Source organism: Athene noctua, chromosome 1 (genome assembly GCF_965140245.1).
Source record: "Athene noctua chromosome 1, bAthNoc1.hap1.1, whole genome shotgun sequence".
Classification (NCBI taxonomy): domain Eukaryota; kingdom Metazoa; phylum Chordata; class Aves; order Strigiformes; family Strigidae; genus Athene; species Athene noctua.
This window is the reverse complement of record NC_134037.1, coordinates 90,516,061-90,539,274: the sequence shown is the minus strand read 5'-3', so window position 1 is coordinate 90,539,274 and position 23,214 is coordinate 90,516,061. Positions and strand designations below refer to the sequence as shown.

Genomic DNA, 23,214 nt, shown 5'->3' with positions numbered 1-23,214 from the left:
CAAGCCAAAAATAAAAAGGGCTTTTTAATCTACTAGCACAAACCATGTTACCAGACACAGAATTTAATTCCTAATGAAAACAAAACAAAGAAGTCAGGCATAGATGTTCAAACACTGGTGCAACTTGCAACAGTACAACTAAAGAAGTAGTAGATTTTCCATTTCTTGCTAGCTTCAAGTCAAGACAGGATGATTAAAGCTAATATCCAGAGAAAGCTGAGCAGCTGCATTTTTCCTGAAGAGACAGCTGGGAAAAATTAATCCCCGACAGTCATTGTTTTTTCAAACTGTACTCAACACAGCTCTGAAAGGTTATTTCACCAACAGAACCCCCTTTTCAATTCAATTAGCTTCAGCAGTTATTTTGCACAAACATCACAGTGAGCCCCTCAGACATCAGGCTGCATTGATTATTAGTAGATTTCTGTACCACAAAACTTTCAAGGACCAGTATTTTTCAAAGGTTTATTTGGAGAAGAGAAACATCCCACCAGTGCTAGCCCTATCAGAGCACGTACAGGCGGAACCACCTGCCTGCTCCCCCACAACCAGCCTTAACCAAGGATCCTCGGGCTACACCTCAAAACGGTTAACAGAAGTCAGGACCGAGCCTCCGCTTCGGTGAGGAAAATTACCTTGGAAAAAAAAAAAAAAAACGCCTCAGCCAGAGCCACTTGCCGTAACACCGAAAGCAGGCCGGGCCTCGCCACCACACTGCCCCAGCCCCTCTCTGATGGTTGAAAAACCGCCGCGCGACCCGCCCCCACGCGCCCACCCGCCAATGGGAAGGGGCTGAGGGTGCAGAAGGCCCCGCCCGCTGATGACACCCTCACCGGCCGCTCAGCCTTCCCGCCTGTTCTCCCCCTCCCCGCAGGCCGGTGCCCAGGGGAGGGCGGGGCCTCGCCCCGCGCAGGCGCAGTTTGCCGGGGCCGGCGGCGCACCCGTTTCACTTACGTCAAAACAATTTACGACACCGCTAGCGGCTCCGGTTGCTGTGCAGTGGCTGTCCGTGCCTCGCCGCAGCGCCTATCTCCCGCCCCGCCGAGTCCCGGACCCTCTGGAGGGTGAGAGCGGCGGGGCACTCGGGTCGCCTCTTCTCCGCGGGGCGGTTGGAGCACGGCCGGGGCCCGGCCCGCGGTGCGGCGGGGGGTCCCGGGCACGGGCATTGTAGCGCGGCGGGCAGGCGTGCGGCTCGGGGAGGGAGGGAGGGAGGAAGGAAGGAAGAAAGAAAGAAAGGGAGGAGGGGGGTGTCTCTGCCTCCCCGCGGGCGCTCCTGGCCGGGCAGGGGAGCGGGCTGTCGTTGGAGATTCTTGTTTTAAATGGTGAATGCCGTATTTTTTAATCCCGGTACCGTTTTCTTCAGCGGTTGTAACGCGAACGTTAAGACACTTCTCAGTTCTGTGGGGCAGAAAAACGCGTACACGTTTGGCGGCGGGGAGCACAGAGCAACTCCTTTCGCTCTCTGGTAGTTGTGCCTTAGTAACCGAGTGATGCAGTATCAGTCAGCTAGCACTGGTCCCAGTCCCAGCCTGCTCACCTGTTTGTTTTTATTGCTTTCTAAGATTACTGAACGTCCAGGAAATTCCACTTTTCACATCATGGAGGCAGAACAGATTATGGAGGGACAGCCACAGGTATTGCAAGAAATGTTTTAGGTGGATAATGTTACTTGCATAAAAGAAAGATTTTCACTTTGTTGACTGTGTGTTATTTTACAGGTTCCAGAAAATCCCCATTCTGAATACGGTCTCACTGAAAATGTAGAGGTAACAAAGATTTTGTTGCTGTAAAGTACCGTGGAAGTCACATTCGTGATCAGTGGGAAAAACGTTGAGTCTGATGTCAGCAAACATAATGTTCCCAAGAAAGTTAAATGAGAACTGATCCAACAGATACTAGTCCCTTGCATAACTATCTGTTAGTCTATTTTTTGTTGTGTTGCTTCCATTATGCTAAATGGTACTGAAGAAAATAATGAACCTTTTAATGAGGTGGAGGTTTTTTGGAAGTATCCTCTGATTGTTATCTACTCTATTGCTATCTATTATATGTATATATTATGCCATAAAAAGCCAGCCAGACATTTATTACAGGGAGGGGAATAGGAGGAGTTGATGGCATTTCTACAGAAGTATGAAAAGGAGGAATTCTCTTCATATTCTTGTCAACGGAAATTTGGATTGGAATAATCTAGGCTATCTTTAGTTACTTATGCTGAGAAAGAGTAGACACAGTCCATTCTCTCCACTGTTGGTAACAGTATGGGTTAGAATAACAACTCTATGACATTTATGGAAGAAGTGCCTTCAGTTTTACTCTGTTATAAGATCCTACTGTATGCTAAGCTTTTGCAGAAACTTTTCTTAAATGTCCTTCGTGACTCATCTTCCAGATAATTGCTTGTCTGTATGCCTCAACTTCCACGACAGACCCATATCACCTTGGATATGTTAGTCTCATATCAGTAGATTCGTGTACGTTGCATACGTTTGGTTTACAGGCAGTGGTGGGGTATCCCTTTTTAAGCTACAGTTAATGATGGAAGATGATTCAGCACTTTTTGACCAAAAGGCACCTGGAAGCATTTTGTGTATGTTTTCTTTGAAGTGTCCATCTATACTTTAATAGAGCATGGTCTTCAACTTGAATTTCTTGTCCTTTTAGTATTTTGTGTTAGAAGTGCATGCATACAGGAACTATGTAATTGAGACCACTCTTTTTAGTAGTCAATTCCTGTGTCAGTCCTACAGAATTTAAATCTGTGAATGCAAAAGCAGAAACAAAAATGAGATTGTGTTTCTTCTGTTTTAGAAAACTTATGAGTTTCTTACACTGTTTCCCCAAAACTTAAGAATTTAACAGAAGGCTCCTCTGGATTAGGTTTTTGTGGAAGGAAAAATACACAAATTTTCTTAAAAGATCTAAGGAAGTTATTGTCAGTGAAGAGAGATGGGCCCTTTGTTTGTGCTCACACTTCAAAGTAGATGCGACAGCTATTACTGATGTTCATTTTTTTCTACTTCAGAGGATAGTAGAAAATGAGAAAATAAATGCAGAGAAGACGTCAAAGCAGAAGGTGGATCTTCAGTCATTACCCACACGTGCCTACTTGGATCAGACAGTTGTACCTATCTTGCTACAGGGACTTGCTGTTCTTGCAAAAGAGAGGTAAGATGCTTCAGTGTTCCTTCTGTTCTTAGGAAAAATGTAGGTCTTAAACTTGGGTCGTATGTCACCTTTCAGACCTCATGCACCAGATGTGGTTTTGTTAGTTATAAGAAAGTCATTACAACAGGTTAATGAGCCTATGAATTGCTACGATTGACCATGCAGGACACGTTCCTCACTTAGGTGCAAATGGTGTGATAAGACTTACTGAATTTGTGATCTCCCTGTGAGGTGTGCTACTGCAAAAGTTTTCGAGGGAAAAATGTATTTTTTTATTAATGTTATTACATAATTCACCTTACAAAAGCAAGGCAAGGAATTGTTCTAGTTTTAAACAAGACTTTTGTAGTGTGGAATTATGAAGAGTTCTGCTTGCCATGTAAAAGAAAGACAAATTGGGCCTGACGTGCATCTTTGTTGGAGATTAAAACATTTTCTAAAGGATGAGGCTGACCCTGCACTGTCAACACAGTAAGAAGCAAACTGATATTCTTTGAGTAAAGATTATGCAGTCAAGGTGTTCCAAACCAGTCAATGTAGAAGGCTATTCTCCAATAATAGCAAATAGTTGTTCATCTTACACCAAAAGGCTAGAAATTAATTTGGATATCTGAACTATTGGTGAGCCATCCTGCATGTAAACATTTCTCAATTTCGCCAAAAGAACACTATGAAAAGCTGGTATGAATGACCAGAATTGTATGAATTATGGTCAGAACATATTACAGCCAGAACAACCATCACCAGTGTCTTAACCTCAGAAGGAGTTGTGGATTTGAACTGCATTGTACTGAGAGCTAAGTAGGTGGAAGGGCACCTTGGATGGTGCACCCCATTTGTACACCTGAGCAGTGTGCAGATCTGCAGCTGACATCTGTGGGAGTTCTGCTTCAGACTGAATGTAAAACACAGCTTGAGGTGGATGCCCCACACTTACTGTCTGGATACTTGTGTTACATAGAAACTTTATTTATTTTTTTTAAAACCTTTGTTCACTATGGAAGGAGCTGTTCTGCATGGGAACTCATCACAGGAGTGAAATTGGAACATTAATAGAAGAGGTTGGGGAACGTACAGGAAAAAACCTAATAGTGTCAAACTGGCTTTTCAGTTGATCATATTAAAACCTCGGGGGTGAAAAAGCTGACCTACCAGCTCTGCTGTATAATATGCTGCTTTAAAACTGAACTGAAAAGTAACTAATGGATGCCAGTTTCTAAGTAATGTAGAGGTGTTCAAGGAACAGCCCAGTACATCTGATGACTGTGCCTGGAATTCAGTAGAAATTATCATCCAGGATAATAAGCATATGGATAGATGACATATTTAGGAGGAGTCAACACAACTTTTGTCAGGTTTTGTAAGTCTCTTGGAGTTCACTGAAGGAGTCAGCAAGTGTGTGTAAACAGGAATCTAGATGATACAGTCTTTAAATTTCAAAAAGGTTTTAGACACAGACTTTCACTAAAAGCTTTTAAAGAGAGTTAGTCACTGTGGGATTCAAGGAAAAGCCTTTATATGAACAAGGAACTGATTGGACGATATGAGACAAAGTAGAAGTAAATGATGAATTTTCACAGTGAAATGAGCTCAACACTAGAATCCTGGAAAGGATCATTTATAATAGTTTGAAGAAGTGGCTGACAAAATTTGTTAATGATACAGAATAGCCTGGGGGTGGTTTGTTTTCTGTTTGTATGTGGGTTTTTTTTATAGTTGATCGATTGTAAATAATTGCACAGCAAGTTCATAAACTCGATGTGAAACTATCAAAGACTGCTATGAAAAGTTGAAACTGACAAAAAGTGAAAGATTGAATACAAATAAACAGAAAATTATGCCCCTAGGAGGGTAATAAATACCCTAATACTAGTGACAATCTAGATAGATTCTGAGTTGACAATTCCCCTTGTGAAAAAACATTTTTAAACTGTTAAATCTATATGTCAGTGCACTGCTTAATCAAAAATAAATTTGGAATGGTAGGATTTAGAAATCAAAGGGGTAAAAACAAGCATAATGACACTATTTAAATTTATAGTGTTCTTGTATTTTTAATACTGCGTGTAATTCCAATTCCCCTGTATCCTGGTAGAATGTGAAAAAAGAAGAGTGACAAGGTGGTTGGAAGTATGGGGAGTGCTATCTGTGTATGGAGTGTCTGAATAGATGGTACCTAGAAAAGGTTTCTGTAAGAGAATATATTAGGAATCTGTTAAATCACAAATAGCATAGAGATGATGAATTGGCGCAGATTGTTTATCTCTTCTGATACAGTAATCAAATTTAAGTGAAGCATGTAGCAAATTCATAATGAACAGAAGGAGGTGATCCTTCACAGGTCACATAATCAAGCTATGTAATTTTTTTACCTCAGGTTGAGGACATTAACATTTTATTTGGGCTCAAGGGGCAACTGGTCAAAGTTGTAGAGGAATCCACCCAGGACTATTAAAGGTGCTAGCTCAGAAGGCTGGTACATGCTTGGAAGCCAAAAGGATGGTCCCGAGAAGTATCTCTGGATGCAATTCTGGTTTTTTAACGTTCTTTATAGGCGCATTTGCTCACTGTCAGACCTTTGGTCTGACCCAGTGAGGAATACGTAAATTTGTCATTTATTCTGTGGACAGAATCCAGATTAGCAGGATTCATGCACCATAGCTAGAGGAGTGAGGTTTTTTTAAATTACAGACTAAGGCCAGTGATCCAAAGTGTTTACTAATGACTACTTGCAAGTTACAGCACTTCTCAAACTTGAAGTTTTTGTTGATGTTTTGTTGGAAATTTACAGGGTCACTCTAGGTAGTTGGTCATCCCTAAATCAATGCTTCTAAGTGTTTGGGAGGAGTTATGTTACTTTCAAGGGAAGGTGATTAGTTCTTCAGCTACCTAGTTTCATATAACAAAAATAATTGCTTTTGAATTCCTTCTTTTTTTCTTTACAGACCACCAAATCCCATTGAATTTCTAGCAGCATATCTTTTAAAAAACAAGTCACAATTTGAGGACCGAAATTAACTCCATAAAAATGAGGACAATTTGGCTGCTAGACTGAAATGCTTATTTGTCGCAATTTGTTCTCTGCTGTAAAAATCCTTTGGAACCATGATGTTGTCTTTCTTAATCGCACAATTTGCTTTACCTTTTGAGTTATTTAATAAAGAACACTTTACATTTCATATGTTCACTTGTTTTAAACTAGCTATTAAGAGACTTTCAAAATAAAGTACTGAAACTGCACTGCTGGATGAAAGTCTGAATAATTCCATGGGGAATTACCTGAACACATGAAACAGAGGGGAGCAATTTATTACAGAGATCACATGTGTGATAATGTATATAATTTAATTTGATTTTATATAGCTCTTTCCACATGCAATACGCCTAAACAGAAAGCAAACAGATTAAGAGCAGGTAGAATTTACTTTGAGGGAGTATTGATTAAGGAGAACTTGCTTCAGAACACCAGGAAGGGGTTTTAGTTAAAACAAGCAATTAGATTCAGCAGCTGAACAGATCATCTTGTAGCCAGTGTCCAGTGTTTCAGATGTTTACATTAATGAGGTGTGCTGTTCAGCATTTGTCATTGATCTCCTGTCACTGGTGTGCTGGATTTAACTGAAACTGTTTGAAGGTTTGGAGCTTTCTTTCTCTGTCAAAGATAGAATCATAGAATAGCTTAAATTGGAAGGCACACATAAGAATAGAGTCCCAACTCGCTGCTCCTCACAGGACTACCTAAAATGAAACCATATGACTAAGAGCATCATCGAGATGCTCCCTGAACTCTTGACAGGCTTGGGGCTGTGACCACTTCCCTGGGGACTCTCTTCCAGTGACTGACCACCCTCCCATTGAAGAACCTTTATCTAATCCTACTCTACCTAGTAAAATATCATTTATTGTGTTGGTTTTTTTCCCCTTGGATTTACTAACACCTATTTTCTTTTTCCCTTCTTAACCTCTTTTTCTGACACCTTTTTTTTTTTCTTGTAATCTCAGTAGGGCTAAAGGCCACAGCCCTCAGGGTATAATTTAAGAAGCTGCAACAAAAGACTAGGGATCAGAAGAAAAAGGTAGAATTAAGACAGTAAACAGTATGTTCTGAAGAAATACAAGCAAAGCTCTGAAAATACAAATACTGTAGCTGGAGAACTGGCTCAGTAGGTTATTGGCAGTGGGTGCAGGGACTAGACACAGCCATCAGAATTCCTATTTTTGTTTTCTGAGACTTGTAACAAGAAGCATAATGAATTGTTCACTAGCACTGGAATCCAGATTAAGCACAGCCCAGTTATTAATAGACCAGGAAAATGACCATAATTTGACAGTCACAGAATGGTAAACTTGGTTTCCAACAGCTGCTCAACTAATCAAAATTCTAAATTTTTTATTCAAAGAAACTTCGGTATTGCCATCCTACCATTCCCATCTCCATTCTGTGGTTCTTAGTTAATTGGTTTAATATAGCAAGCAGTTAAAACGTGTAAATTAAATTCTTTGCTGCAACAAGGGTTTGAGGTTTTTTCTGTGTGACATTAAAGACTGCGTATTTTTTTCTGTAATTATGCATAAACTCACAGAACAAGAGGACTCTTATTTGACTTGTTCCTTCGATGACTTAAAGATACACATTATTAGGTGGCCTACTGCACAAATAATATTTTCCCTTAATTCTCTGACATCTAGATGACTTTCCTGTGGTAATCTGAGGATTTTTTTTTTTTTAACTTGTTTTAACATAGCTTTTCTTCTTTAATAGCTTACAGACATGGGTGTAAGAGTGGCCAGAAGATAGATCCTTCAGGAGAAGGAACTTAACTTTTCAATTGTCTGCTAACTTGCAGGGGCTGGAATGAGATCTGGCTGTTACTCCTAGTAGGAAGGCTCTCAGTATTTTACATAATTTCTTAACACACTAAGAGGGAAACATTGAATTAGTGTAGTCCTCAAGCAGTAATATTGGGGAACAAAAAAAAACCTGAAAGAAACATGCAAACCCAAAACCAAGCCTAAAAAGCTCTATTTTGGAAAACGTACAGAAATTTTGGAATGAGATTACTAACTCTATTGCATTGTGGTGAACAATCTCCATCAAACACTGACACTTAAGACACTGAAAGGATTTTAACAACAGTATTTTGACTTTCTGGAATTAATAATAACTTTTAAGTGAAGACAAAAAGACACCAAAAAGACTTGGTACTGCTATTTTTATTGCTAAAGTGGCATTCTAAGGTTTCATCCATAAGTGACAACATCAGAAGACTGTAAGAATTGTTACATGTGGGAAAAAAAAAAATCTATGCTGATCCCAGATTTCTATGTTGAGAATTTGTGCAAGACCATACAAAAAGAAGCATCTCAGCTATTAATCTTCCCTAGACAGAGCAATTTTCCTGTAATATATCACCATGCCTGAATTCAGAATACAATCAAGATTTCTCAGCTTACAGCAACACCCTCCAGGCAGCTGCACAAAAGCTTGTCAACTTGCACGGTTTCTGACAGCTCTTACATCAACCTAGAATCTCAAATATGAGTACCAGCCTTAAGGTGAGCTGTCCTTGCCAGCAGCATGCCACCTACTCAGCCACTCGTGCCGCCATTTGGTACATGGTGTCACCTGCTGTTGTCTTCCCATCTAGGCTAGTTCAAGAGAATGAAAAAGCCACGTTCAGAAGGTGATGATGTTAGAAGATTGACTACAGCAGCTTTTCTGGGCAGGTCCCTCCAAGAAAGTAAGTTGAAATGTTACTAGCAGCAGTGAACTCACTTGCTCCAAGAAATAACTTTTAGCGATTCTTGTAACGGTATGACAAGAAGAAAAGTGCAACCATATTCCTTTACTTGTTAAATTGGCTTCACCAATTAGGATCTGCTGCATAGAGAATATTCTGTAACAGGAAAAAAGATAGCACCTTACCATCTGAATAATCAGATCATATCTGAATAGTCCAGTTCTCAAAGTTAGGGAAGTAATGATGAAGCCAAATTTTTCAAAGCATTTACTTGTTTTAAACTTTCCCCACTACAAACCAATGAAAATTCTGTGAAGAGACTTGACAGATGCTTGCTATCCTAATTTAATCCAGAAAGAAAGAAGTACCATTTTTCCACAGGAAACACCAGTTCTGAGGGCTTCAAGATACATTTATTTAATTTTCAAGTACAAATTAAAAGTGATTTTACATTTATAAAAATGAGGAATTCCATCAACAAAATGGAGAATAGATGTAAGTGGCTACAAGTTAACAGATGTAGAATAAAAGCTTGAAGAAGTAATTGAAATGGCAACTTTAGATGTGTGACAGGCCACTTCCAAGTAACTGAAAGCCATTATCTCTTGATTCTTGAACTATTATTTTTCAGTTTTCTCCACACTACCCTAGGTAACAAAGTGTATGCTCCAGAAGGGCAGTAAAATTAAGCAGAGAATAAAATGGAATACCTGATTTACACCACAGCACACCTTCCAAGAAGACTATTTTAGATCTAATATTCAGAAGTTACTATTCAATAACTGTGAAAGAATTATGTATGACTCATATGCAGTATTTTGAAGTCTGCCTTTTTAAATGCTTCCACCATGAACATTATCTTTTACCTTGAAGGGGACAGTGACAGAAGAAAGGATTTCCTACTAAAAGCAATTCTGATCAAAGGGTTCTAAATCCTCATATTCTGAAGCTTGTTACCACCTAGAAATACAGTCTGACTTGCCAAATCCATTTTTTGCACCTCTATCAAGGACTTTCTCCAAAATCAGTACAGGTCTTTGAGCTGTTTTATTTTTTGAAGTGCTGTCAACTATTGTAAATGCACTCTGATCAAAAGAACTTCTCTCTCCCCATCATACTTCCTAGAAATAAAACAGCTGCTTTCAAGCAAATGAAAAATCTGATAAATTCTGAAAGATACAAGCAGTTGAAACCAGTAGGTTGGAAAGGAAACATGAGAATTCCTATGCTTACCACGCTAGATAGAATACAGGTTTTGATTTATTCTTATCATTGTTCAAATTACATAACAAATTATTCTTAGCCAAGCCTTAGCTTGTGCTCCCCATTTCATAGTCTGAATTCATTTTAAGATTGACTACAGAGACTAGATCACAGAAGTACAGAATGCCAGCTGTTACAGAAAAAGGCATTTTACCATGACCAAAAAAGTATCAGCACCACTTCTGCTAATGTTCCCTATTCAGTACAGTTTTAAGTGAGCACTTAAAATGTAAATGCTGTGTAAATAATTATGGAGCAATTTACAGAAGTGTTAGTGCAACACTGTCTAGGAATGTGTCATACTCCTTTTCCCAACATGCTTTTCTCTTTCTTCTCAAGTTTGCTTTGCAATTGTGTATAATAAACCAGTTTTCTAAGAGGAACCTAAATTCATAAAAAGGCTGCTGGATGGTTGAGAAGTATCTTCTGGAGAACATATGGCCTTCTTTTTTCTCTGGTGTACATTGAGGTATTTACAAAATGGATAATTACCCACTGATACTATCTCAGATATTATTATGTTATACAGGAAGTGGAGATCTTTCCCTTGTAAGGACTATGAAGTTGCAGGGGGAAACCCGCTTTTAACAGTAGAAGGAAAAACTGCTAGGAACAGCGGGTTCCTCAGATGCAGAATGACAGTTTGTAAAGAGAAAAACCTAGGGTAAACTGCTTCCTAAGAAGGGAGAAGACAGGAAGTGGACAATGTGAAAAGCATGATCGGAAAGGTGACAAAATAAACCATGTGCAAGAGGACGACGAGAGCAAAAACCAAGAAAACAACAGACTTTGAAAGCTGGGCCAGCTGAAGACGTGCCACCCAAGCTGGGCACAGGATGTTACTCAAGGAAAACCCTGCATACCAAGGGCACGCTAGCTAGCAAGTCACTCTTGCCACAATCTTGCCTTCATGCTTTTCTTCCAGCTAAGGAACAAACTGCCAACAGACATACATGTGTAACAGCGGTCTGTGCTTCAAGGGTATGCTGACCTGGGGGACTGTCATTGTGTCAACTCTCCCCTGTACATCAGAGAAAAATGATGAAATAGTAGCTCTGAACAGGTTAAGTGCTCCTGTTACTTCTCCTTGTAGATAAACAGCGCTCAGAAGAACTACAGACAAGGCAGGAAGATCTGCCAACCTAACCCATGCTTCACAGCATGAAAGCTCAGGCCAGTTTCTCAGCCTGTGGCTAAAACCTTTCATACCTCCATGTCCTGAGCACCAGGAAGCCCAGCACTGCCATCTTTTATTTAACTGAAGAGCTGCCAACTTTTCTGTTTCTGCCTCTTTATGTGGCACTCTTATGTGGCACTAAGGGAGTACAACACCCACCCTTCAACAAAGAAACAATCCATGATTAGAAGGTGATGGTTAGATGTTTAAAAAGAAGAACCCACAAATCACTAAATGCTGCTGTTGTATGGTGTCCACCTTTGATAGGGAACAAAGAAAATATCCTACAGTCACCCTTGCCAGTGGAAACAGCAGAAATTCCTCCTGTAGTACTATGGATGACAAGCTTTGGCAGGAACAGGCAGAAATTGAGAAGGATGTTCTCCAGCTTCACTGGGCTCTAGATTGAGAGTGCTAGTTGATAAAAGAGAAGGACAGAGATTCACCACAAAAAAGGCTGCCACGGTGTTTGTGGCACATGCCACAATCTAAGGATTAGCAAAAAAGCCTGTGCTTTCTATGACCTGCTAACACTGAGCTGCAGTTGTTTCTCTGCACCTATTCGATGTTCACATTACATAAAGTAAAAACTTCATCCTAACCCACACTTAATCTAGGGGATAAAAAACTACACACAAGAAAAGAAAGGTTAATGAGGAAAGCAAGGGAGAAGGAAACTTAGAAAAGAAGCACAAGGAGAAAAGGGATCCAGCCGAAGAAGTATGCAATAACAAAAAAATATATTTAAGAAATTTTAAAATGCAGGCTGAAGAGGAAAAAAACTCTTCATAAAGAAAGGTAGTAAACTCATAAGAAAATACTTCTAAAATCTTTTTACTCATTAAACCGTCTAAATTACCACTTGGAAGATCTTACATTTTATTTTCATTGGAGAGGAAGTGCTTGGAGGAGATGAAAGCTCATCCTCTAAATGGCAGAAAGAAATACTAGATAATTAAAAATTATTTTAACCTCCAGTTCCCCTAAGATGTTCAACCTAGCAGCCTGGTCCGACTGTTCTTGGTGGACTGTGGGACAAGGGTACATCAAGAAACTGTATGCTGGCATGACCTTTTTTCTAAGTATATAATCACAACATTTGTTTTTCCCCACGGAGTAAAATTTATCCTCTGCTGCATTTAGTTAACTTTATTGAGGGATTAGTAGTCAGTTCAGGAACTATTCCCAGTACTGAAGTTTATGTAAAAGATTTGAGAGTTATGAGTATCACAACTGCTGCTACAGTTTTATGTTAAAGCAGTTGGGCAGCTCTTCAGTCTAGGCAGCAGTTACAATCCATGTCAACCTTTTTCAACACGCTATTTGTAAAATAACAGTGGAATACTACAAGGATAGAGCCGTCAAGACTGCATAAACCATTAGACATTTGCTGGGCTAGTCACCCCCATCTCCTCATGACAACCTAGTACAAATATTAATTGGAGACTCCAGTCCTTATTGCCCCTCAGCTGCATTGGGAGGCCAGTGTCATGGGTGCAGAGGAGAATCCTCACTAATAAAAATGCCACCAGCTATACCTCTGCAGCACGAGCCTTTTTGATCTTCAAGACATACTGCAAGTAGTGCCTTTGTCCCCCCCCATTTCCTTTGTTTTACTGTTAAAAAAAACCAACCAGAAGACACAAAAGCTCTGTATTTTGCATGCATTTATAACTGGCTGAAGGACTTTTTGCATGAGATAAGGGGAAGAAGGAGAATGTGCTTCCTGATCTGGCCCCATACATTTTCCATCTCAAAAAGCATCAGTCTGTGTTAATACCTTAATGGCTGCAGTCCCGTATCTCTCCTGTTGTGGCTTCCCTCTCTCCTGGTTGCATCTCATACGTCAGTGGCTAAAACCGCTTTTCCCTTCCCCCCTTTTGTACTGGCCATACTCCCCTTTCCGGTTCTGCCTTGTTAGTCATTTCGAGCTATGCTTGATGTCTCCACGGCAGCCATCCATTCACCAAGCTAATAAAAAAATTAAAGGGGTGGGGAAGGATTAAGCTGAGGAGAACCCGAGACTTCTACACAGATGTCCTCCCACAGCCCTCGCTGCGTGCCACGGTACCAAAAACGTAACGGTGCGGGCAGGGAGGCGTAGGAAAGGAGCTGCGCTAGCTCAGAAACAAGGAGCTTCAGCCCAGCAAACTCCCTGTGCTCTCAGCCCCACGCCGCTGCCTTTGGGAAACGGTGCTCTGCCGCTCGAGCCCTCAACACCCGCCCTGCTCCCACAGCCCGTACCGGCCAAGGGGGAGGCAGAGGCGGCCGCACCGTGCTCTCCTCACAGCAAGGGGGCAACCCCGGGCACCACACGGCTCCCGAGAACACCGCCCACCCTCACCTCCGGCCCGGCCTGGAAAGCAGGGGCCCGCCGCGCCGCGCCGGACGGGGGCTGCAGCTCCCGGCCGCACCTCCGCGCCCCGTAGCCGCTCCCGGACCCGCCGAAGCGGAGGGGCCGGGGACGCGGCGGGGGGGAAGGGGGGTGTGTGTGGTGTGAGAGGGGGCCTGGCCGCCGCGCGGCCCCAACGGCGGCACCGCGTGAGAGTAACCGCCACCGCGACCCGGGGCGGAGGGGGGGGCGCGGGGCGGGGCTCCCCCTCAGCCTCCGCTCCCCGCCCCCCCCCGCGACCGGCCTCCCCTCATCTGACCTGCGCTCGTAATCTTCCCTTCCACCACGGAGACACAGCCCCGCCAATCAGCGGGGCCAGAAGCGATCGCCACGGCAACGCGGCAGGCCAATCCGAGGGGACGCTCCCTCCGAGCCCCGCCTTCTCCCCCCTCCCCCCCGAGGCGGCGCCGCTCCATTCCGGGCTTGTCAAAGCGGTGGGCGGGAACGGCGCGGGAGGGCGGCCAATGGCGGAGAGGCTTTTGCTTTCGTGCCCAATGGGGGAGCGGCGCCTGTGCGGCCCCTAGTCCACGGGAGCCGAGCCGGGCCAAACCCAGTTGCTGCCGCGGCCTCCTTCTCTTCGCGCCCCCCCACCTGCCAGCGCGGAGTTGGCGGCGGCGGCGGCGGCCTCGGGCTTTGTCCCCGCGCCCCCCCACCGCGCCCCCCCCCGCGGGGCGACCGCCTGCGGCCGAGCTCGGCACCGCGCCCCCGGCCCGCGCCGCCCCGCCCGCCGCCTCCGCGCGCCCCCCTCCCGCTCGCCGCCCGCCCGCCCGCCCGGAGGCGCCGCCGGCAGCGCCGCCTCCGCCCGCGGGGCTCGGGCCGTGCCGGGGGAGGAGGGGGAGCAGCGCCGCCGCCGCGGCCGGGCCCGTCCCCCACCGCCTCCCCCGAACACCATAGGCGGCTCCGGCACCAAGATGTCCAACCGGGTGCTCTGCCGGGAGGCCAGCCACGCCGGCAGCTGGTACACAGCCTCAGGTACCGGCGCCGCGGCCCGCAGCGCCGCGGGGGGCGGGGGCTGAATCAGCACTTTCCGCCGCCGGGGCCGCGGTCGCGGCCGGTACCGGGCGCGGGGAGGGGCCGTCGGCTCCGCCCCCGCCGGCGCGGCCGGCACATGGCAGGCGAAGGAGGAAGGGAGGGAAGGAGGGAGATGGGGGGGAGGGGGGACCTGGGGACCGCGGCCCTCCCGGCCCCGGTGGCCGGGCGGGGGTCTGGGCGGCTGCTGAGCCCGGCTGCCGGCGGAGAGTGGCCCGGGAGGCCGGTGGGGCTGGCAGAGCCGGGGAGGGGGGGCCGCTGGGTAGCCGGTGGCCGTAGCCTGCGCCTCGGGGAGCCGAGCACAGCCGCCTGGCGCCGCGGGACCCCCGGGCTGGGCCCCTCCGCCGGGGCAGCGGGGCCTCTCGCCGCAAAACCGGTGTTTGAGCGTGGCCAGGACTCCATCGGACCCTCCGGTGTCGCTCCTCGTGTGGCGGCCCCCGCTTTAGAGACGCGCCCCGCTGCAGCTCCCCGTCTCACGGCAGCGGCGGCAGAGCCAGCCTGTGCCTTGTGCCTCGCACCGAATATTGCGCTTCCTCGATGTGAGAGCACACGAACGGGTTTCGGTATTTTGGAGTGCTCTTGTGGTTGTGTTTTTTGGGTTTGTTTTTTTCTCCCTGAATACAGGATGTCAGGGGTGTTTTGCAGGGTTAGAAAGCAGGTGATGGGGTGTGGGGCAGAAATAAGGTTTATTTCACTTCTTGAGTCCAAGATGAGCTTCTGTCTTCCAGAGCGTTTTGTCTAGTAGTAGCGAAAAGTTATAAAGCAGTAATACAGAATGGGCTCTGTCCGTTTAAAAATGTAGTATTTGTAGAAAAAGAATAGAAGAAAGACATGGTGCATTGGAGGGAGGGCTACCGCTCCCCTTGCCCTCCTCCAAAAAGACAGAAACCTGTAATAGTGGCTTGATAGCACATATGTTTGGAAACAGGTTTTGTTGGCTTTTGGGGCAGAACTCTGCTGTTATGCATGGGATGCATGTTTGTATTTCCGGAGCTGCTAATAAGGAGACTTGTAAGGGATGGTCTTTTACTGGCCTCAGGAGTAAAGATCATTAAAAAACTGGGGGCGAACAAGAGGCTGTCATAAAGAATAGTTCAGAGGGATGGGGAAGGATACATCTTAAAAAAACCCAGAGATGTATTCAGGATCCTAAACTGACACTTAAGTAGAACGAGATGTGAAAAGTCATACACTTCTCTTAGCTATAATAGGTTTCCCCTCTTCTCCACAAGTTAAAGAACAATGTATGAGGCAAAAGCTGAAAGGGAAAAACAGAAATACGGGGTGGAGGGGAACGGAGGAAGAGGCGGATTGTGAGATAAGTAGCTGGGCTTCAAATGGTGGGTGAACAATTCTGAGACAACAATAGAGGATGATTGTTCTTCCGAGTTTAATATTCCAAACATAATTGTTGTGTCCATTACAAAACTGCTCTCAGATCTTCATTTAGTGTCAACAGCTTGCAGTTACAGTTTTTTCCGATGGTCTAGAAAGGTAGGTTTACAGAAAGAAAAAAAAAAAAAAAAAAATCATGTCAGAGGTATAGATTTAAACACATGCAAAGACATCAAAACATTGAAGCTTGGTGGTAACACTTCCCAGCTTGCTTGTGCTATTTATATTTTCATTTATGAATAAGGCAGAGAATTGATTTGCGATGTGGAATAGCTAGATGACCTTACACTTAAATTTTGTAGTTTATTTGATATTGGACTTCATACTAAATTACTGATGAATACTTGCAAATAAGAAATATTTTTTTTTCATAATTAAAAGGCATAGATGTTCTCTTTTCTATAAAAATGAAATGTATAATTTTGTTAGACTATACCCTGCTAAGTCTGTGTGACTAGTTTGGCCAGTACTACTTCTCTGTAATAGGACATCTAAAAGCATGTTGCTTCTGTTGCTTTTGGGTGGCCGTCTGGTTATTGTTTATTGAGGAGGTGTGGGATGGTTGCCCAGACACTTACACTGTATGAAAAAAAAAAACCAAACTGAATCATGTTGTAACAAGTTATGGTGACTGTACCTCTGACAAGTTAAATTGTAACTGTTAGAGTGTGTATGGTGGGGGTGAGTGGTTGGTGTTGCATAGTCTGGAGTTTTGGGAAGTGTGTTTCGTCTTCCTCTGTAGAATTTTCCTTAAACAAGAAAAGAGCATTATCTATGTCTCTTATAGAACTATCTTGTGCTGTTTACATAGTATGTGAGGGTAGGAATTCTCTCTGTTCAGCAAGACAGGGACTACCTGTTTTTGTGTTGCTTGGAAGCTCGTTTTTGTGTGCCATTTAGGAAGTTCCATCAAAACTCAAGAGCAAACAACTGGGGACCAAGAGGGTATGTGTTCATCATAGACTTAACTTAAAATCTTCCTGTATTTTAGGCCAAACTCACATGTCAGCTGCTATTTCAAACTTGTAACATAGGCTTGTTTCCTCAGTTGTACTACTTGAAGAAAGTCTAAATTTTACCACATGGTTTCAACCTGTATAGTTTCAAGGGTGGAGCTGAGGCAGGGATTAGAGTTTGCATTGTGATAGTTCTTCAGTGTGTTCTCGCGATTCTCCAGGGATTGTGTTGTCAAGTCCTCCTACCTACTCTTTGTGCTTGCTGTCTCAGCCCAGAAACGATTTGCTGGGTTATATATAAACTGGTTAGCATTTAAGCTTCCCATTTCCTGAAAACTGCTCTCTTTCTACAGATCTGAGTTTGATTGCACGGGGCAAGCAGATGCCCTGGAAACCCTCATCCTGCTCCATGACTAAGATGACCCTGTCTGAAAGGGTAATGAGAAACGTGATTTTTGAAGGATGTGTTCAAAATTATTATGTCTGAAAGCATTCTGAAGAGGCTGTGTGAGGATGAGGTTTTTAAGTGGCAGTTTATCCTGAGGTGCCTAGTACCTGAGGGTAAAACGTAAACAAAACATCTAGGATGATGCATGGTGTCCTGGAGTGGGTGGCTAAAAAAATGGTATTAGCAAGATCTGGCTCTAGAAGTCAGCCCTGGGGAAGAAGGGTCGAAGCCAGTTGAGGGAGAAGAGGACAAAGGATGGATCCAGAATCCATGCAAACCAGCTTTTGAGGCCACATTTTATTCTAAAACTGGGTTAGCTGGCTCCTCTATGCTCCAGAAGTGGAAGTAATATCAGAGGTGATGCCATAACCAAGTAAGAGGGAGCTACTACTCTTCATGGAGGGTCAGTGTAATGTATATAAGAAGGTTTAGAAGAAACGTCACCTCTTGTCTTTAGAGACTGCTCATTTCTAGGGGGTCAGCAATTGCTTCAGCTGAAAGTAGACCCTCGCTCACCGATTTTCTCCAGCTGTGGGATATGCACTGCTTAGGATCTGCTTTGGAAAATACAAACATGCACTACATTCTAGTGTGAATACATCATCTAATTGTGTGATGCTAATTAATGTTCTAGAGCAGGTGAAACTGGCTATGCAATTACGCTCATCCAGGCATGTTCACATCTAACTATAAACAGCTTTGTTGTTAGTGGAAGGAAAGTGAGGTCCCAGGCAGAAAGCTTGCTGCTTCCTACTTGATGAAGCTGAGAAGGGGGACAGGAGGGGACGATGGGCTTCACGGTGGTGTTAGCATTTAACTTCCCATGTGTTCTTCATCCATAATGTGCTGTTCTAAAGAAAAATTTAAAAAGCAAGTTCCTTAAGTTTGTGTGATTGAGTATGAAAAAATTATTGACCAAAATTATCATCATATCTTCTCCTCTAGAATCTTTGGTGTGGGGAAGTTCACATTCATTCCATGTGAGTCTGTGTAGCATCCTACTGGACTTTAGATGTGGACCAGTGGAGCATTTGCCAGGCAGCGAACTAACAATGAAGTCACTGGTTAGTTGTTCCTCCTCCTACTTAGGAGCATCACTGAATATGGGAAGCTTTACAACTGAGCTTCCAAACTGAAATAGTGCTATGGTCTTTGCTAATAGTAGGCCAATGGTCTAAAAAAATTGTTTTTTTACTTGCAGACCTTGATCTATATGTCTGCTTTTAAAAAAGTTTGAAATGGTATGTGGTGTGCCATTGCTTCTGTAGACTAGCAGTCTGGTGCATGGTAGCTGCTAAAAACACTTGCAAAAATGAGATAAAGGCATACATTGTAAATAAAAGTATCACTCTTTTGCACTGCTGTCATGTAGATTGTTTTTTTAAAAAGAAGTGTCACTGTTGTGTGGTGAAAAATATTACACTCTGATTTATTTTTGGAAAAAGTCCCACTCCTGCTGGGTTAATTCAACCACCTAGCATCCAGACCTCTTGAAAAATTGATTTTGACCAGTAGGGGGAAGAGGAACATTAAGGACAACTTGAAACAAAAATGGCATCATTTTCCATCATTTTTGAATGCACGACAGATACATTCCTAGACACAAAAGAAGCATCTGAAATATAACAGGAATGACAAGATATCCCGAGCACAGACTATTTGCAGGATGGGGTGTGGATGCTCTCTCCTGATTTACTCCTCCATGTGAGTAGATTCTGTAAGTGCTGGGCAGTTCTGTGGGGAATCAATCCATACATTCCTGAAATGGAAATAAATATTAGCGTATGTGCATCTCTTCTCTTGTATAGCATGCCATTGCAAGTAAGATGTCACACCTTAGGGTGCTTAACGTGCCTTATTCACTGGCAGCTGGCCTGCCTTGCCTGGCTTCTGGAAGTGCTAATTGAATACTGTATCACTCTTCATTAACACGTTTGATAAGACTTCTTGTCTCAACTTTTCCCCAGTCGGTGGCATGCTGATACAGACAAAAACACAAAGATTTTTATTAAGCTATTCTAAATCATAGGAAGTAAAATCACTTTGAGAGTGTGTGTGAATAGCAATACAACATGATCTAAAACTTGTCCTGCAAAGCAAGTTTGTCATTGTATTAGGTGTGGCTTATACCTGTTTTCCTTGACCAAACCACAGTGGTCAGAGGTGTGCTTTCTGGTAGCCTGTGCCAAGTCGTTTGAACTAGGAGAGCCTTAATTTCTATATGCTTATTGATGCAAATGTGAGTTGGCAGAGTAATTGCTGCCCTGACTTGAAAGGACATTGCACTTACTGTCTTCAGAGCTATTTTTTAAGATAGGCCAAGTAAATGGCCTGTCTCTATATAAATGTTTGAAGGGACTTTAAATATTGTGGTACTCTTTTGTTCAGAGTTGGTTTTCTGTTGCCCTGGCTTGTAAGTAAGAGAACCCCAAAGGAGGTAGACACTGACATCTTGTTGCTAGCATTTGTAAGGATTAAGCTTCTAACTTGTTTGGACAAGAAGCACCAGAACCTCCCCTGGCTGCATGACAGCCAGTTATTCAATGTTTCAGACCTTGTCTGTCGGGCTGAGGTCTGCATAATGGTGTCTAGGTCAGCTGGAAAGGGTAATACTTAGAAGAACTTCCACAGATCAGAAAATAAATGAAAAGGCAGTTGTGTGCCATGAATGATCTGTTTCAAAATTATGTTTCTCTCAAAGTTGGCCACTATTTCAGCATGTTTGCAGTCTCTTCTATTCCTCGGGAATCCCCAATGAGATCTGCATTTATGTTTTTTTACTGCCTTTTCACCAAATACTGATTTTTCTGATGCCAAAACCCACTAACTCTTTGTTAATAGCTCTTTGAGGTAGCCAGCTTCAACATGCAATAGCAGTGTGATTCTGAGATAGTACAGCTTTTCTCACTTGCACCTTCTGGGGCTTGAGGGCCTTGGAGAGTGACATGAAGTGTTCATTTTAATGAATACTGATGTAATCTCAACATTTGTGTGCTTGTTGGCATGAGCTGGAACTTCTCATCAGCATCAGAGAAAGTGAGTACATCAGTTACAGCTGTTCTGCTCTGCCATGATATTGCTGAATATGTGTAATCTGTTCACCATGTCTGCTGCCCACAGTGTCTGAGGGCAAACACTGCTGCTGGGATGCCTTTCACTGGCCCTCAGAGTGGCTGCATTCTACCTTAGAGCAGAAACCCTGCTCTGTAGTGTGTTGGATCTGAGTCTCTGCAACAGCTGAAGTGGCTAGAAGGAAATAATGTGTGCAATCTTGTGTGTTGTTAGACTATGAATGCAGACGAGGAGTTGAAGAAGATGGTTGCTGTATCATAAAAGAGTCTTTTTATGAAAGTGCTTAACTCTGGTGTGCCAAGATGTTCTCCAGAATTGGAATACCTCATCACAGCTCATTCATAAATGTAATGTGCAAGTAATGAATCACTGTAGTGTTTGTAGATGGTCACAGACAAATGGATCCAGGAAAAATGTAAAAAGTGTGTGAGGGTCACAGAAGCGAGAGGAAGTTTTGACCTGATCTCTGTGATAGTGAAAGGAGCTTTCTGCAGTAGCAGGATAATTAATGTACTGATCATGAAATCTTAATGTTGTGACGTTAGCTGGAGCATTGCAAATACAGCTATTAAGGTAAGTTCTTACCTTGCAATCTGTGAACAACTAATCATTGTGTCTTGCAAATTTATAAAGTATTTGCTTTGCAATGTTAAGTAGTAAATGTTACATTTCTTGCCCTTTAGTCTTCTATCTTTTTTAGACATTTTATGGGAAAAGTGGCTGTGTTATTGCTGGCTCATTTATGAATTAATCATGGAATACAGTGTTTATATGCAGACTGTATTATTTAACATTGTATACTGTAAAAGTATACTGGAATAATTTAAAATACAATTTCCAAGCTATTATATATTTTTGGCTGAATCACTTAGTCAGAACCAAGATACTCCAAGTAAAGAATGTAGATTCAGCTTTTACTGTACAAATGGAACTGAAAAACGGCTTTACATTTGGTGCAGTCCTGATAATATTAAAATAGGCCTGCAAATACCACTTAGTGAACACTTTCACAAATTCAGGCTACATTTAGCATGTATTAGAGCCAAAATCACTTTCTCGGAGCTATAAAACAGAAGGCCATTTGTTTGGATCTCTGAATTACCTAACTGCTAAGGTATTTTTTAAAGCTAGGTAGGTGCATGTTGGTTGATATTCTTAGAGTGGCATTATAGATTGATTATTTATTTTCTAATAATTTTCAGTAAGGAAATTAAAGAGCTAGTGGAATACTAGAAAACTGGGACGTGCAAGTGAGAACTGCCACCAAAGCAGATTTCAGTGTTTCTGTTGTGGCTTCGGTTTTATTTTCCCCCATTCAAGCGTTACCTACTGTTTTATGTTCATCTTGCAATCTGTATAATAGGAGCTTATGTAGCATCAGTGTAATCTTTATTTGTATCTGAATTTTTTTTTGTCCCCAGTCCTATAGTTTGCATAAGTAAATTTCTGCCTCGCTTACAGGCTGATTTCACCAATTCATCAATATTCAGTATTGGAAGAGAGTATATGCTAGCAGTAGAGAATGTGCCCGTCGACATGAGTTGTTGGAAATCACTGTCTACTCCCAGCAAATCCTAGTCTCTGCATAGATTAAACTTGTTCTTTATTCAAGGATTTGGCTTCTGTTGCAATGAGAAATGGATTTTTTTCACGTGGGGCGTGTGTGCTTTTAAACAATCTTTATATACTTTCTGCAGTTTTAACTAAGAAGAAAAACTAGTTAGTCCTCTGTCATGTTTCAGGACAGATGAATGAAATGTTTTGGATTCACCTTCAAAGTTGTGGAGAAAGGAGTTCCCTTATTTCCAGTTACTAAACTAATTTAATTGTGTGCCAGCCCCCAAGGTTTCACTGTTGCTTACCTTGACTTTTCTAGCACCCTACAAGAATAAAGACTCCTTACTTCTTAGTACATATGCTGTAATACTTACTAAAAGTATTTTCGATGTGTAGATTTCTTCATCAATGGGTAAAGATAGTTAAAAGATAAAAGGAGTACGGCTCAGAAAAAAAAATGTTGGCTCCTCTAGGGTAGGAGACATGCTTAGACAAGTAAAAGCTGTCAAGTAGAAGTGTGAAAGCTGGTGACTGCAGCATTACTGTCATTGTGCTCCAGTATTACTTGCATTGCTGCAAGTGCTGTACATGTGCGACCAAGGGAGACCTAAGCAGTTTTACCTGGTGCTGCTCTGAATTTGGGTTGAGACTTATGCTCTTCCAGTAAAAAAAAAAAAATTCACTGAGACAGGATTTGGGGCAAGTACTGTCCCGACCAATCTGAAAAGTGGATTTTGCACTAGTAATGGTGGCTGCTGGTACAGGAGCAAGTTCCAAATATATTGTGTTGTCACTTGGCGTACAAGCACTTCAGCCTCATGGCATGAGGTGAGCTTGGCTGTGGAAAGAATGTGCTGGTTTGGCTTAACCCACAAAGCCTGGACCATGACAGCTGTAAATTGAGGTGATGAACCTAAGTGTGTGACTACCAGATGTCTTTATGTTATTATTCATTGGGTAACACTGACATGCATTTAACGTGGAATGCTTTCTTCTCACTAACTGTAGTGCTTTGT

The 23,214-nt window shown here is 43.0% G+C and overlaps 2 protein-coding genes across 4 annotated transcripts in view; both read left to right on the top strand.

The window, feature by feature from the left end:
- Positions 1-936: 936 nt before the first annotated feature.
- On the top strand, positions 937-6,408 carry DPY30 (dpy-30 histone methyltransferase complex regulatory subunit). Its single transcript, XM_074925678.1, has 5 exons — positions 937-1,064; positions 1,563-1,634; positions 1,719-1,766; positions 3,026-3,168; positions 6,114-6,408. Exons 2-5 carry the CDS (start codon positions 1,599-1,601, stop codon positions 6,184-6,186), a joined length of 300 nt encoding a protein of 99 aa, XP_074781779.1. The 5' UTR covers positions 937-1,064; positions 1,563-1,598; the 3' UTR covers positions 6,187-6,408.
- Positions 6,409-14,505: 8,097 nt separating this feature from the next.
- Positions 14,506-23,214, top strand: part of MEMO1 (mediator of cell motility 1) — a 30,147-nt gene continuing 21,438 nt past the window's right edge. For 2 of the 3 annotated variants that reach the window (XM_074896885.1, XM_074896884.1), the window contains exon 1: positions 14,546-14,713. In XM_074896885.1, the coding sequence (XP_074752986.1) occupies positions 14,653-14,713 (61 nt within the window). In that variant the 5' untranslated portion in view covers positions 14,546-14,652. Of the gene's footprint in view, positions 14,714-23,214 lie in introns of all 3 variants that reach the window. The other variant, XM_074896886.1, reaches the window with a different exon arrangement.

Bases quoted from the DNA above. Each gene is read 5' to 3' on its own strand.
- DPY30 (XM_074925678.1), top strand. From the start codon at position 1,599: ATGGAGGCAGAACAGATTATGGAGGGACAGCCACAG. The intron at 1,767-3,025 runs GTAACAAAGATT...TTTCTACTTCAG, and splicing joins GTCTCACTGAAAATGTAGAG to AGGATAGTAGAAAATGAGAA. The intron at 3,169-6,113 runs GTAAGATGCTTC...TTTTCTTTACAG, and splicing joins GCTGTTCTTGCAAAAGAGAG to ACCACCAAATCCCATTGAAT.